Below are 16,234 nucleotides of genomic sequence, written 5' to 3'. Positions count from 1 at the left end.
CATACTAAGTACACTTAGTATTATGCTTAAATATTTAACATGAGGGAAAATGTATAAATTACTGTTGCTTGCCTGTGTGATTCCACAGTATTACCTTTTACCATATCTTTTCAAAGGTAAGCTGTATGAGTTACACTAGATCTTACTTTAAAGAAAAACACAGTTTCCCATTAAGAATTAGTGTATGGATATTCCTTACATACCTGGCTATTTTGTCTGAAAGCATATTTCTTTGTTTATTTTCACTAAATACTATTTAGCATAGTAGTATAGTATATATAACAATACATTTACCCATATATATATATATACATACCCCCATATACCATCCTTACAGCCTGAACCCCTGACTTCATAGAAAGTGGAACAACCAGAGAATGTGCTCACTGGAGAGATTCCCAAGATAAGGAAGACTGTAGGCTTGTCATGTGTTGCGACACAGGGCAGACAATTCTTTTCACTTGCAGATTTGCAACTGCAAAATAGGGTCAGTGCCCTGGTAGCAGACAGTAGGGTGGAAATTCTGCCTAAGGAAGCTCCAGCCTGAGAAACCCTCTTCTAAGGGGGTTGAGGTTTGCAATATGCCAGCTGTTCAGACGCAGGATGCCTTACTCCTGAGGCTTAGTCACTCATTGTATCATTATCTGCTGCTCCTTATCCACACGGGCACCAGTGACACTGTGAGGATGTTGACTATATCAAGAGTGACTACAAGGTGAAGGGCACATAGGAGTTTATGGTGTCTCTTCAGTCACAAAAATGAAAGGCTTGGGAAGGAGCAGGTAGGTCTGTGGGACAGGGATTTTGTTTTTAGACCAACAGACTCCTTTTAGAGGATTGAGGACATCTGCAGAGAGACAGGATTCACTTGAAAAAGCTGGTAAAGGCATCTTTGCTACAAGGCTGGTCATCCTGGTGAGAACCTCAAACTAGGAATGGCCAAGGAGGGAAATTACAACCCCCAGCTAAGTAAGGAGGTGGTAAGGAGTGGACAACAAAAGGTGCAAAGTGGCAGGTACAAGAGAGACCTCCAGAATAATAAAAAAGAATAAAAAAAGGGTCCGCCTCAAAGATGCCATATATACAGAAATATACACAACCTGTGAAACAAGCAGAAAGAACTATAGCTCTGTTACCCTTCTTTGCATTTATTTATTTATTTCTCTGAAGGGAATTAATTTGGGTATAAATTGCCAGTAGCACAATACACAAGCTCTAATTGAAATATAAAAATACGATATGAATGATGCTGATGTTTTGCAGGACCAACTACTGCAAAAGGGCTTTATCCTTCCTGCATAATTCAGAACTGGTAGGAAAGCTTTTAGAATTCTTTTGCAGTTTGGCAATGGTATTCCTTTCAAATATTCCTGGAAGGGAAAGATCTTACTGGGGAAAAGATAATCATAGTGTATATTGTAGATATAGAGTCTTAATCCAGCAGTTCTAATCCTCCTCGATGCTTTCTACTATTTCCACATTAGTGAAAGAAACAGCAACTATAAACTATTTTAATTTGGTGTTCAAATCTGCATTACTTTTTCTCTATATTCTTCTGGTTTGCTCCTCTGTTCTCCTTGCATTAGATATGATATGAAGCTCTAAATTGAAATGGTATAAAAGCACTTTGCAGGTGAAGAATAGAAACTCTAAAAGGTCAAAAACTCACCATGAGAATATCATGATTTTCCCCTTAGAATCTTCTTATATTTCTAGCAACACTGACATTTATAAACTTTTGATCTACTTGTGCCAGGAAGAGTTAACATTGTACTTGTAGTCCAAACTATTTACCATCAGCACTAAATATATCCTCAAAACTTTGTATTCTCAAAAAAGAAAAAGTAAAAATTCTAACTGAAACTCCACCCACCTCTCTACTTGTTGGCCACCTATTGTGGACTTCTGTTCTTCAGGGCATGTGTAAGTGCTTGTCATTGCTGTTTTCCCCCTTCTGGCCTGCGTACACGCTTCCACCATAGAGTGACCAGAAGTGGGGTATGCCTCTGTCTCATTCTAACATAGGGCTTGAAATACATCTGAATTTAAAGGTGGGCAGCACTCTCATTTTAAACACAGGAAAGTCTACATAGTGTCTTATAAAATGGAACTATTGGTGTTTGTTGTAGAAGGTGCTTTCTAGAAAACCAGATATTTCTGTGTGGTTTTATAGCCTTGCAAACAGCAAGTTATTTCAAATCTATCATTAAATTATTTGAAATGTATCATTACTGCTTGAGTGTATTTAAAATCATAGGTGAATCCTCTAGCTTCTTACTGAAAATACCGCCTGCCCTCAGTGTCCTCTGAAATTTGAAGGATCTACTCTCCCACTTCCTGGAATATTCACTGGCGCCAGGGTTCAACATGTAGGTTTACAGAGCAATAGTAATATTTGTCATTTTGAATGAATACAAATCTCTAACAATCTATGTTTGTACAGTCCCAGTGGAAGCATGCAGTGTCAGCTGTGCTCGCAGTACTTTAAAGGCTTTATTAAGTCAGCTGGCAACACACCCTGTCTCCAGGTACTGAATTTTATGGCAAAGGAGCTAAGAGAATGAAACCTTTCCCCCTCTCCCCCTCCTTTTTTTCTTCTTTCTCATGTCAAAACCCCAGGAAGTGATTTTATAAAAGGTTTATGGGTATGCTGCCATGATGTTAATACCCACAATATAGTTTACAGGTGAGCATTTATAACCACCCACACATTATTACACACGCACACACACAGAGTCAAGTACCTTTATGCAGTCCAATACAAACTCCATTCAAATTATTATTATTAGGTAAAAGAGAAACTGTGTTTATAAATCATTTATAAAAGAATTTATAAACAATTATAAACCAGCTTTCTTAGCTCATGCACTCATTTGAATGGAGGCTATGAAAAACTGTGTGAAGGTTCTGGACCATGTATCACAGTAAAAATCCACAGATACTCTGTCCAGTGGCTTTCTAAGGACTGTACTTGCTTTTTGCTTTAATTTAGAAAAAATGTTTAATTGGTAAATGTTAAAATATTAGTTTGCTTAAGTCATGTTTTGAGAATCAGTTGTTCAAAGACTGAACTTTCCAGTGACATTCAGAATCTTTTCTCTTGCAGCCATTTCGTAGAGTGACGTTTTCTGTTGTGAGTCAGCCTCAGGACCCACATCAGGGGTCATTGCAGAGTTGCTATGACAGCGGTCTGGAGGAGTCAGAAACACCAAGCAGTAAGAGTTCTTCAGGGCCAAGACTGGGTGCCCTTCCACTCCCAGAGGACAACTACGAAAGGACTACGCCGGATGGCAGTGTTGGTGAGGCAGAGCATATGGAAAATGGTAGGGGCAAACACAACATTCACACACATAATCTCACTAGCAAGTGATACTAAGTAGACTTTTGAAAGGTCAGTCCAAATAAATAATAAATAAATTAAATAGTTAAAACTGTAATTATTTCATTTTAAAGTTTGTTAAAATGCAGATACACAAAATAATGGAACATAACACTACTAATAAAACCAGCACTTTCTTTTCTTTACATGATCTAAAAACTGTACTGCAGAAGCACTTAAAACATTGAAAAAATACAAATAGAGGGCTGGGGAGAGGGTCACTGAATTAAATTCTATATTTTTCATTTTAGATAAAAGATCATAAAGGACATGTATTCTATTTTCCTTCCAATTTTGGTTCAAAAACTACTTAGGAAACTTCCCAGAATGTAATATGGATAGCATCAGCAAAAGAAAGTAAAATTTAAAAACCCCACTCTAAAGAATCCCCTTTTCCCCAAAAATGTTATATAGACTGTTTTCAAAATAACACTGTCAAGTCATTGTTTAGAAAAGAACATTATATTCTTTTTCTTCACACTTTATTTTGTACAGTACTTTTAGAACATCTCATTTAAATTCAGAATCTATTTATGTAGAAGGAGAAAATGCTGAATCCTTATTTATTCAATAGTAATTCTGCAGCTATTAAAAGGAAAAGTAATTTAAATCTCAAGTTTTCCTATCTAAAACTATTTAGAATTAAAAAAAAACTTTTTCTATTTGAAATGTATTTCATAAACGTGAATGTTTTACTGTTCTCTGTTTATTGGCCTTAATCTAAAATTTTATAAAGTCAGACACTGACTTAATTGTCTTTTCATTTGCCCATAAGCATTAACATAAATTATTGTATGTCAAAGCATACAGACTTTTGATAACAAAAAAAATTATGGCTTTGCTAATCCAATTTGAATTGGTGGGTATATGCAAGAAGGGCATCATATTTTCTGTAACAGAATAAATGCATTAGTTTGGCTAAGTGCATGTTTTAGTTTTTCAGAGATTACAGCACTGGAGAATTGTTCTTGGGCTTTTGTCTTTCCTCAGATAGGCATGTCAACCCAATAAAAGTATGTTATTCTCCATGATAAGATATCTAGTATGTATGACTGAAGAGTGGCTGCAGCAGTCTATATATGCTTATAATGTATATCCCAATAGGAGATGACTAATTGACCAAAAAAGGAGGATGGTATTATCCATCTCAAAAGAAGGTATATTAGGCTATGTATGTGTGTGTATGTCTGTATTTTCTCCTTGGTTGTTTATATGAATATATCTTTACATTTAATTTTTCTGGGTATGAGGATAGGGAAAAAAGTCATACTGGTATTACAAGAAATATGTCAGAAAAAAAATTTCTAGACTTTATGACTAAATTGGGATGGTTATTTTACTGTCCATTTTGTAGTGAGATTTTGTGGTTAAGATAATGAAACTAAACAATTTGTTAATTCCCCTGGACATATAGCAGTGTAGTAGATTACTGGACATTAAATTCCAAGTTCAGAAAGTATGCTAACATGCAGTATGCCTGAACCATACAGGCAAAACTGTAAAGCCACAACTGAATATAATTTTTAATATATTTGGTAGCCGATGAATATCATCATACTTACTGAAGTGTAACTGAAAATGAAGAGTGCTTGAACTGTGTAAAAACTAAACCAGATTTTGTGGTGATGCAAAAACTGGTATTGCATTCTAAAAGTTAAAGTATTTTAGACGTTGTTTTGGGTTGTGGTTTTTTTTTTTTTTGTATATGATACTTCATATTTGGTAGGATGAATTTGTTGGGTTCAGTTTTTTAAAAAATAGTATCACATAGATAGGATAGAAACATTGAGCTAGATAGATATATTATTCCATGAATAAATGATTGAAAACAAATTTACCATAAAGAAATAATTTCACAGTGGGACTTGCATATAGTAGTCAGGAATTCCTTTTCCTTTATAAAACCATGAACGGAGACCTTTGAAAGGTGGGTGACAGTGTAATGAAAATTGTACTCTACAGACTCCTGGATTTTGCTTCCACATTTTAAAAACAAAATTTCTTCAGTGTCATGTCATCTGCCTCCAAATATTGTTGTTAATATTAGTCTATAAATAATGACTGAACAGGATGAAATATACTTTTGTTCTTTCATATATGTATTATCTGACATTTGAGTGAGAGGTTTCTGTGATCTGATTCTGAGGTCCACTTGTATTTTAAATATTCTAAGCATAATTGTATTTTCAAATTCTGATAATGTATTCTTCAATATTAATGGAACATTCTGACAGAAATAGAATTGGAACTGAAATCTGTCAAGTGTTCATTTGTCACATTTAATTGGAATCTAGGTAATCGGCAGTGTTTAACTTGATTAGGTTTTAATCAGGATTTATACCAGATTTTTTATGCAGATTTTCCATGGAAACAGCACTTTGGAAGCTATTTTAGTTATTAATTGTTATTACTTCAAATATTTACCATTTAATTTCAGTTTGTGTGAAACAATGCAATTTTAGTTAATTGCTTTGGATTTCCTCTTATTTTAAATTTGGAAATTATAGTTTTCAGCACAATACACTAAACCCTCTGATACATTTGATACTTTCTTTTTGCAAGCTAAGATGACAAAGGAAAATTAATTTTTGTAGTTAAAGCAAATGTAAGATGGTTGAGTTCGCAGTCAGAGTAGTTAGGAAATTCAGTTTTCTGTTTGTAAGAGTGTCTTTCTGTTTTCTCAGGCAAAGATAATGAAATTCTGGAAAGAAAAGAAAACGGTAAGGGGGGTGGTTTTCTTAGAATATACTGTACATTATCTACCAGCCTACATGATTGTCAGATGTAGATTGAAGTTTTATTCTGATCATTAGCTGTGGTATCAGATGCAGTAGAAGAAATTAAAAAAGGGAAGTAAAAAAGAAATGTTAGCAGATTGACTGTGAAAATTTAGTATGCAAAGATCTTGTTAATTAGTGAAATCTGCAGAACCAGAAGTAACTTCTGAGTTAATTTATCCCCTGCCCTTGGAGCTTTCCTTACAAGGAAATTCTGCTCATATGTGCAGCCTTCTCTAATTTTGCTGTTAGAATGGCACTGTCTGAACATAAATTGCACAAAAGTTTTCTGGAGAACATTTTCATTACATACGTATTTGTATATTAAGGGTAAAGCCATTACCATGGTAAAGGAGTTTCCTGGTCTTTAGTCATAGCCTTCTGGTTTTGATAATGCCTTATGCCACATCATGTTTCTTGCAGCCTTCTTAGAAATATTTCATTATGCTCCTTTTTTGTTTTCTTTCCTTCCAGATATCTGTATATTTATTATTTATTTATGATGTGATGACCTAATCAGGGTTTTGGTGGGCTTTCTTTTTTTTTTTTTTTTTTTTTTGGGGGGGGGGGTGATTGTTTGTTTGTGTTTGTTTGCTTGTTTGTTTTTTAATTTAGCTAAAATACCTATGATAGCAAAACTGCAGCACTCTAAATTTTGGCTTACATGTTCTTCCCTGGAGACTTTTATCCATGCACTCATAATTAGAGTGTTTGCCACACCCAAGATACTTGCATTAAATCTAGGCTCAGGTATTTCTACATGAACATATCTTTGGTCTGCACCACACTGTTTTGAGTTAGTCCATGTTTCAGTATCAGATATGTAAGGGTGGAGAACAGCAGTCACTTTTGGGAAAGAAGGAAAATAAGGGAATGGTTTATAGCTTTCATTTTTACAGAGGGAAATGGGAGTAAAGAAAGATTAAGTGCCATGTCTGAAGTCATAGAGGAAGTAAGGTGCAAAACCTGAAAAGGAGCTCAGAATTTTTGTGATTCAGTTACTTGAGTCCCACGAAGAAATCAGTAGATAAATTACACTCTGGCTGACACATGAAGAACTAAAAGGCAAGGGAAGTACATTATCTCCATTCATAGTCTGATAATATGCTATGTTCTCAGTGACAATTTCAGATTTAGACTGTAAATGTCAAAAGTTCCACTGTCAATCTAGAGAAGGCTTTCACGCTGTGTGAGATAATTCGAAAATGTGAAAGGAATTTTGATAATTAATAAATGCAATTAATTTTATCTATAAGAGCATTCTCACACTTTTAGTTGAAAAATAGAATTTTAATCTGTCCTCTGGATCAAAATGTTAAAGTGAAAAAAAGAATCCATTAGTTTACAGAATCCATGTTTACAGAATCCATTTCTCTTTAGCTTTTTGCAGTGCCAATAACACAGGTTAATGTTCTTGAAGACTTAAATGTCCTTGTTGTAAGCATTGCAGAGCAGACATTCATTGACTTATTTCATAGAATTACTGTACTTTTTCCACTACCATTATTTTCAGATGCTTTGCTCTCTTGAATTCAGGTCTCCTAATTGCATGTGAATAATTACTTTTTCTAAACTGTGTCCTGAAAATGTTGATGGGAGGAGTGCACCTGAGAGGTTGAGTCAGTAAAGGTTTTCAATGTAGTGATTGCATGCTAATAGTTCCTTTTCTGGTTTATTTCATCCTTCAGTGCTACTATATCTACTTTTTCTTAAATGTTACCCTGCATGTATGCACCCAGAATACCAGAATGCACTGCACAAATTATTATATAGTACTTATACATAAGAATTATTTCTGATAAATCCTAACCTATAATTAGGCACGCAATGAACTCTGGATTCTGTAAACCTAGCAACATATAGTTGTAATGTTTTGGAACACATGTATATGTATTCAGTGACAGATTATGTCTTCAGTTTGTTTTGAGAATGAAGTATTCTAGCAAGATCTGTAAAAAGACGTTTTATAAGAGGAAAAAAAACCCAGGTCCTAAGACACTCTGTGCAGGGATCCCTGTTACACTAGTGTAGTCTTATGTAAGGCAATGAACCTGGTTGGGAAGAACATTGGCAGTTTTCCTCCTTGATTTCTTTTCCTTTTTAATCTTTTACCATGTCCCTTTAGATGACCTTACCCCATATGTCTGCGAGTTTCTTCAGCAGGGGAATACGTGGTTTGCTGACTTATGTGCACTGTAGTACTTTAACTATACAGTGTTTGTTCTTTAAGAGTTACTTGCATTTTGAAGTGTTATATATGTATACTTACAATAGAAATGAGAGAAGTATATTTTGATTGCGTTGCAAATTCCTACTGTTGATATATATTTTTGCATATTTTTTACTTTATTAAGTTAATAACATACTACAGAAAGATGAGGAATTATTTTAGGTGCATTACATGTTTTCGCACTAAGGTTATCTTACTTGCTAAGTGCATCTTACCTACTGTTCTATGTTTACATTGTACTTCAAATATGCAATGCAAAGTAAAGGACCAAATGTAGGCTGACAGTGAGCAGAGATAACTCTTATTGAAGCTGCCAGAATTGTATATTTTTTATTTCCTCTTTCCATACCTTTTTGTTTTCCATGACCTTCCAGAGAAATGCCTACAACTTCTGTATACTACCTATTCATGAAGTATACCTGAATATTGCTGTGAATTTTTTTCATCTTGATCAGGATTTTGGTAGCTTAAAGAACATATGTTTGGATCTACTGGAATCAAAGAAGGAAGGCATATTTCTGTATTAAAAATCTTCTCCTACACATTGATAGCAAAGCTAACAGATTATTCAGCATTTTTCTGATTTTCTGAATAGTATTGTCATTTCTCTTGCTGTTCTATGTCTGTTGGCTTCCCATTGTACTTGCTGTAGTTCCCTTTGTGCTTCATAGTGAAGAATAGCATATGGTTCTTTTTTTAAGGTATACTATAAGGTTCCTTCCTTCATTCATGGTTTCAGCATCTTGCTCTTAAAAAGAAAATATATGCAGCATTAACTCTTCACCAATCTTAAAAGCAGTATATTGATATCAAAGTGAACTGCCACTTACTAAACCAGCTTTCGTTTATTACCTTTAAAAAAGGAAGTCCACGTTTACATTACATCAGGTTTTAATCAATAATTTGAAAATGGAGAAAGACTTTGGATTCATAAAAAATTATTTGTGCAGTTCTATCTGTTAGGATGAAACAACAATGAGGGACAGACAGGTTTATATGTGCGTGTGGGAGTGCACATGTACAAATCTTGGTGAGTCAGTTCTTACTGCAAATACTCATGAGATCTAGATAGTCACAGTTACATAACCTGCCTCATCTATGAATTTAAAATCAATTCGCTGAGGTGGATATGAAAGAACACACTAAACTGAAAAGTGGAGCACTAAATCATCAGAAAGTGAAGTGGTATTTCTAGTGTCATGCTATGACTTGATCTTTCATCTAGTAATTAATCCAAACATTGCCCACCCCTCAAAAAGTAATAATTTGGACACCAATTTCTAGTTTGCAGTTAGGTTGATAAGGGTTTTGCAATTGACTTAGTGGAGTTAGGCTTTCGTCCAAGTCCTCTGTGCCAGCTGCTGGCACAGGCAGCCTCCCTCTGATGCAGACTGCGGAACTCCCTTTGATTCTGTCAGAGTCCTGAATGTAGATGGAGGACAAAATACATTCCAAAATTTACAGACTCAAGGAAGAAGAGACATCTGGTTTGTGAATGGAATATCTAGCAACCTTTGCATCCACAAAAGACTCTTTCCTGGGAAAAAGTCTATTGAAGATAGTCAACGAAAATTTATTTTTCCTCAGTTCGTGTTTTCCCAGTTGTCTGTTTGTATTTAATGACAGTTTCTTCAGTTTCCTGGACAACATTTGATCTTTCTGTTCCTTCTACTCATCAAGTATAATGGAGATCCAAAAGAAGTCGTTTATAGGCGTATTGCTTCTCTGTTTCAGTGCTTGATAAGTACGTTTTGTTCTCTGTTGCTGGTTCCCAACTACTGTTCTATTTATTTTTATTTAATATTAGTTGATGAAAACCTCAATATTTTATTATATACTACCTTTATAGAATAAGAGATCTTAATACTTTTGTCTTTCTTGTATAAGTTTGATGCTTTGGGTTTGATGTTTTAAAAACTGCAGTAGTTTTTGCATTTAGCAAAACCACTCCTGATTAAAGTAAGAGAAGAAACTGCAACTTTTACTTGTGTCCACTTTAAAAAATATCAGACATGAATTATCGATCCAAAACAAAAACCTGGCTGTGTTTTCAGAATGGTGCACTTGGACTGAAGGGGCAAAAGCATGTCTAATTTGCCACAGTTGAACTTAAAGGAGTAATAATATTCACAAATATCTGGTTTTAAAAATATGCAAACAACTTAAAATATCAAGTACATTAAACTGGCAAGTGCTCATCTATGTCATAAACAAAAATTTAAATGTAAACTACGCCTGCTATATGAAGACATTGTATAAAAGTGGAGTGCAAATTACAGAACAGATAGTTGTTACCCAAAATTATTTATATATACTTTAGTTTCATAAGGTGTTGCATTTTCACATCTAACAAAGTCACTTCTTACAATGTTCTGTAAAATGTAAAGCTCACTGTGACAAGACATAGAACATATGCTCTCGTGAGACTTCACTCAGCGTCTTGTGTACAGTTCTGGTGTCCTTAGCATAAGAAGGACGTGAAACTCTTGGAACAAGTCCAAAGGAGGGCCACAAGGATGACCAGGGGACTGGAGCACCTCCCATATGAAGATAGGATGAGAAAGTTGGGGCTGTTCAGCCTGGAGAAGAGAAGGCTGCGTGGAGACCTCAGAGCAGCCTTCCAGTATCTGAAGGGGGCCTGTAAGGATGCTGGGGAGGGACACTTTGTTAGGGACTATAGTGACAGGACAAAGGGTGACGGGCCCAAACTTAAACAGGGGAAGTTTAGATTGGATATAAGGAGGAAATTCTTTCCTGTTAGGGTGGTGAGACACTGGAATTGGTTGCCCAGGGAGGTTGTGAGTGCTCCATCCCTGGCGGTGTTCAAGGCCAGGTTGGATGATGCCTTGTGTTGGATGGTTTAGTGAAAGGTGTCCCTGTCCATGGCAAGGGGGTTGGAACTAGATGATCTTGAGGTCCTTTCCAACCCTAACCATTCTATGATTCTATGATTCTATCTTAAGGTCCTTTCCAACCCTAACTGTTCTATGATTCTATATAAAAGAGATTAAAAGTCTCAATCTTGCATTTCTTTTTACATCCAAAACTGCAACTTTACATTTTCCAGCCTGTAGCTTATCTAAGCAGCTAAAAAATGTTTCCTGTAAGCAATATTCTATTTTTTTTTTTTTGCATGCTGATGTGTGAATTTAGAGTTAGAACAGCAAGTTTCTTATAAGACTTAATTCTTCAAGTCTAATCACAATCTGAAAAGGTTCATGGTCCTGATATGCCTGTGTGCCAGCCCTCCACAGAACTATTACTAAATTCCATATATGGGAATTCCAGCCAAAGTATTCATCAGACCAAAGATCATCTGGTGGCCAACACAGGGTATTCAGGGAAGAATATAGCAGGGCAGATAAATTGATTCGTATTTCAAGTATTCTCCTACATACAAACTGTTTATAATGCAGATTCCTTGAGTCACATACTGTGAATTTAATAACTGTTATGGATTTATATACATAAATTTGTCCAGTTTCCTTTAGATTACATGCAACTATTAATACCTTTTTCCTAAATAGGGTTTTTAAGCAATTGTGTATGCCGTTAGTCTTGGATTGGACAAAGGAAAAATAAACTTCTTAGCCTGGTGGGGAGGAGTAGGTACAAATTCTTTAATGAGAATGTTTTGTGTTGAACGCATAATGTACTCTCTTGTCTCTGGAAGCATTTTTTTATGGTACTAATTTATTTCCTGAGAACAACAAGCAATTTATACAGGAAAACAGAAATAAATAAGGTGTGAAACAAAGAATGAAAGGAAGTGTGTATATTTCTTATGCATCTTAGCAAGTTTTAATGTCAGGCTAATATGCCAAAACCCAGAGAATGGTATTTAAAGGAATTAAAAGCCCAAGTACAATGTGTGACATCTGGAGTTCTGAAAATTCTATTTTATAGAAGGCAATTGCTTTTCAGAGAAAAGTAACAATTTCTTTAATGAAGAGAAGATATCAGGGCCATTTAAGTATTTCTGGATATTACTATGCTATCATCTATATGGGCTTTTTTTTTTTTTTTTTGCCTCAGCAGCAGCATACTATTCATTGTGAATATCTGTGGTTCAATATCTAGAAAAGTTATCATGGAATATGCTAGAAACAAGATGAATATTAGGATTTTAAAGAAATTCTACCAATTAAAAATTAAATTCCAGAGGAATTAGATTTGTTTTGGACAAGGAACAACAATAACAACAAAACCTCCACTACCGATGAAAAAAAGGATTTTAGGCTCCCACATAATTTTTGTGTACCACTAAAAGCAAAATCAAGTCAACATTAATTGTGTGAGAAAATGTATTTTAGTAATCTGACTTTTATAAAGGTTTTTTTTTTTCTTTTTGTTTTTAGTTACATTAGAGAATTACATTATACTAATTTCAACCCTTATATCACAGTTAACTTGGAACATGCTCTTAGAAATAAATTTGCATCAGTGATTGATCCATTCATGTTTAAAAAAACTCTCCATTCTCATACTGCTTTTAAGAATTACCGAAATGAGAAACCCATCTCTCACTAAATGATAATTAAAAAAAATGGTTTTGATACATGATTGAAATCTGTTCTTCTTCCTACCATATAAAGTAACTGAAATGAAGACATGAGCGTAAATTAGATAGAGGAAGTAAAATGTAAACACAGTGGAGGAAGAAAAGTATTAGTGGAGTTAGTTTATTTTCATGGTTACATGCTCTTTTGCAACCAAACAAAGGTGCCTACATTAGTTTTCCCAGCTTGCTTGTCTTAACCTGTTTTTTGCTGTATCATCTAAGGCATAGATCAACCCTAAAGAGCCCTGCAGGGACACTTGTTCTTTTACTAAGCAATCTGCATTATTTCATCAGCACAGGAAGTAAAATCAAAGTGTATCATTATCTAAAATTGTCGAAGGAGGTGATCCTGCCCCTCTACTCTGCTCTTGTGAGGCCTCACCTGGAGTATTGTGTGCAGTTCTGGTGTCCTCAACATAAAAAGGACATGGAACTCCTGGAACAAGTCCAAAGGAGGGCCACAAGGATGACCAGGGGACTGGAGCACCTCCCATATGAAGACAGGTTGAGGAAGTTGGGTCTGTTCAGCCTGGAGAAGAGAAGGCTGAGTGGGGACCTAATAGCAGCCTTCCAGTACCTGAAGGGGGCCTATAGGGATGCTGGGGAGGGACTCTTTGTCAGGGACTGTAGTGACAGGATAAGGGGTAACGGGTTAAAACTTAAACGGGAAATTTTAATTGGATATAAGGAGGAAATTCTTTCCTGTTAGGGTGGTGAGACACTGGAATTGGTTGCCCGGGGAGGTTGTGAGTGCTCCATCCCTGGCGGTGTTCAAGGCCAGGTTGGATGAAGCCTTGTGTGGGATGGTTTAGTGTGAGGTGTCCCTGCCTGTGGCAGGGGGGTTGGAACTAGATGATCCTGAGGTCCTTTCCAACCCTAACTATTCTATGATTCTATGTAAACAAGCCATAGAACAAGCTTGCACCCAAGTGTTTGGTTTTGTTTGGTTTGTTGGGTTTCTTTTACCCTACCTGGGTTTAATGGCAGGGTTTCCTATGGTTTAATGGTAGCATTTTTTCTTGATCCAGGGTTTTTTGTTTTTTTTTTCTATCTTTTCCTGAGATTGTAACAGACCAGTAATGTCTTGGAGGAAATCTTAGGAAAAAGATTTTTAAATTAATCTCGAGAAACCAAGTATGTGGTACTTGTGTCCTTTTATCTTACTATCTTTAAACTGTTCCAGCTGCACTGTAGACTGTTTTCTAATGTAGGGTTATTTTGCTCACAATTAATTCATATTATCTTTGAAGAGGAGAATCTGTGTACCTTTTAGAGGTTGTGTGATGACATCTACATTATCCTGAGATGTTAAAGTAACATTTTTCAGTGGAAGTTGACATTGCAAGCTTTTATTACAAAGAGAAGTCAAAGAGAGCTGATGTAATTTCACCTTCCACTGGTGTCAGCTAATAACAGAAACTTCTGTTCTCTAAGTGGAGAATAGAAACCTGTTTTGTTATCTTTATCAGAATATCTGAGAAATAAACTTAAGTATGTATTTTATTAATAACTTGCAATATTTAATTCCATTAGCAGTGGCCATCATTCCTGGCTACTGAATTGCGTACTACCATTCTTTTAATATCCTGCCATGTTTTTCAATAATAATACAGGGGTTATTGTGATATGCCAGTGGATTTGACAGCCCTGGAGATTTGTTTGGTTTAGATGTCTTGTATACAACCATAGTTCAAGTATATGAGAATGTAATAAAATAGTTAACTTCAGCTGTTTTCTAGGTTTCTACTGGGCTTTGGGACATAGTGGTGTTAACAGGGTGAAAGGAGAGTGACATTATTACATACCCTGATTATTAAAATGTAAACAATCCAAGTATTTTGATTTTATTTGAGGATGTCTGATTCAATACCACCCAGCATGATTAAGGTACTGTATTTAATGCGGTTTTATTAGTTTGTTAAAATGTTATAGGGGGAAAAAAGTGAACAAAGACAGTTAAAATGAAATCTTCTGCGTAAATTTGGTGCCAGAAGTTTTTATGCTTACTGAAAGTTTGCAGTAGCAAAGGTAGAAATTTTGTAGTGACATGTAAAGCATAAAAAAAAATATTTAAACTATCCTGGAACAGTGAAAAAATGGTGATCCATTTGACAGTATGCAAGGAACCTGCATGGTATGACTCACTAGTTGTGTAGAACTTGAGTGTATGACTCATATCCTTCCTGAGAGCCTGTTTCGAACTTTTTAGTGTACCTAAGTACAATGAACTGGCTATAGCATGGGCTTTGGTTCTACTCTTAGCATGATTTGGACAGCACTCTCAGATTTTAGTAATTAGCATAAGGCTGAAGAAACCTGAAAGAATATCAGAATTTAATTTTTTTTTTAAACCCCTAGCTAGTATAAAATATTCTGTCCATTGTTCTCTACCTGGATGACACCAAGGGTGACAGGGGGTGGGGGGTGGGAAGTAATCTGTATAAAAATATGTTTGGATTTTGTTTTTAATCTGAGGGACTTGACAACCGTATTTAAAGGGCACAAGTAGAACAGATTTTTTCCACCCTTTATTTCAACCTATATTGGAAATGGCCATACCTGCAGAATTAATCTTTGGGAAATAACAGTGGCATAAGACACTGGCTCGTGGACAGACCCTGATGAAGGAAAGTAGTCTGAGAGTCAAAGAGGAATATATGCCAGATTTTATAAATGGCAATATGAGGACAGACTCTATACTGTCACAGTGCAGCATTCCTAACAAAGGATGTTCCTCAGAGGCATAGTTCACTTGCCAGGAGCATAGATATGGAAACTTGAAACACAATCAGATCTAATCTCACAAATAGTAATGGGAGAATACAGAAAAATTCCTGATGCTCACAAAGGTTCAGATAAGTGAATATTTTTCTCTTGCTTTTCTCTTCGAAAGGAAACAATTGCCTTGAGCTTTTACCAGGTAGAGTCCCTCATGCCACTGCTCATGATATGAATTTTAAGTGGAAAAACTTCTCCAAAACATTAAGACCTTGTCCTGAAGTTTCTTCATAAATGCTATGCTAACTGATGAACTTAAGGAAGTTGTAAAAGCAAAATATTTGCTATAACACAGTTCTGTCTGGAACTGTTGTTTTTCCTACCATAGGTAACTGACTTTCAGAAGGTGTTTCTTTCAGAAGGCCCTAAGTAAGAAAACTGTGCTGACAAGACAAATCTGTTTATTAATGTGAAAATAAATAGTAAAAGAATGGAAACAGGCCCAAGTCAGTGGTGATAGAAAGCTATTACTCTAAGGTGGTTGTTAAGTGGCTGGTGTAAAATGAGTT

At 35.5% G+C, this 16,234-nt stretch overlaps 1 protein-coding gene across 3 annotated transcripts in view; it reads left to right on the top strand.

Moving 5' to 3' along the window:
- PCDH7 (protocadherin 7) overlaps positions 1 to 16,234 on the top strand; it is a 293,178-nt gene that overhangs the window by 140,459 nt on the left and 136,485 nt on the right. For 2 of the 3 annotated variants that reach the window (XM_065699344.1, XM_065699360.1), the window contains exon 2: positions 3,107 to 3,323. In XM_065699344.1, coding sequence (XP_065555416.1) covers positions 3,107 to 3,323 — 217 coding nt within the window. Of the gene's footprint in view, positions 1 to 3,106; positions 3,324 to 6,063; positions 6,100 to 16,234 lie in introns of all 3 variants that reach the window. The other variant, XM_065699353.1, reaches the window with a different exon arrangement.

This window comes from Lathamus discolor, chromosome 1, assembly GCF_037157495.1.
Source record: "Lathamus discolor isolate bLatDis1 chromosome 1, bLatDis1.hap1, whole genome shotgun sequence".
NCBI lineage: Eukaryota > Metazoa > Chordata > Aves > Psittaciformes > Psittacidae > Lathamus > Lathamus discolor.
This window is presented reverse-complemented; position numbering and strand designations above follow the sequence as displayed.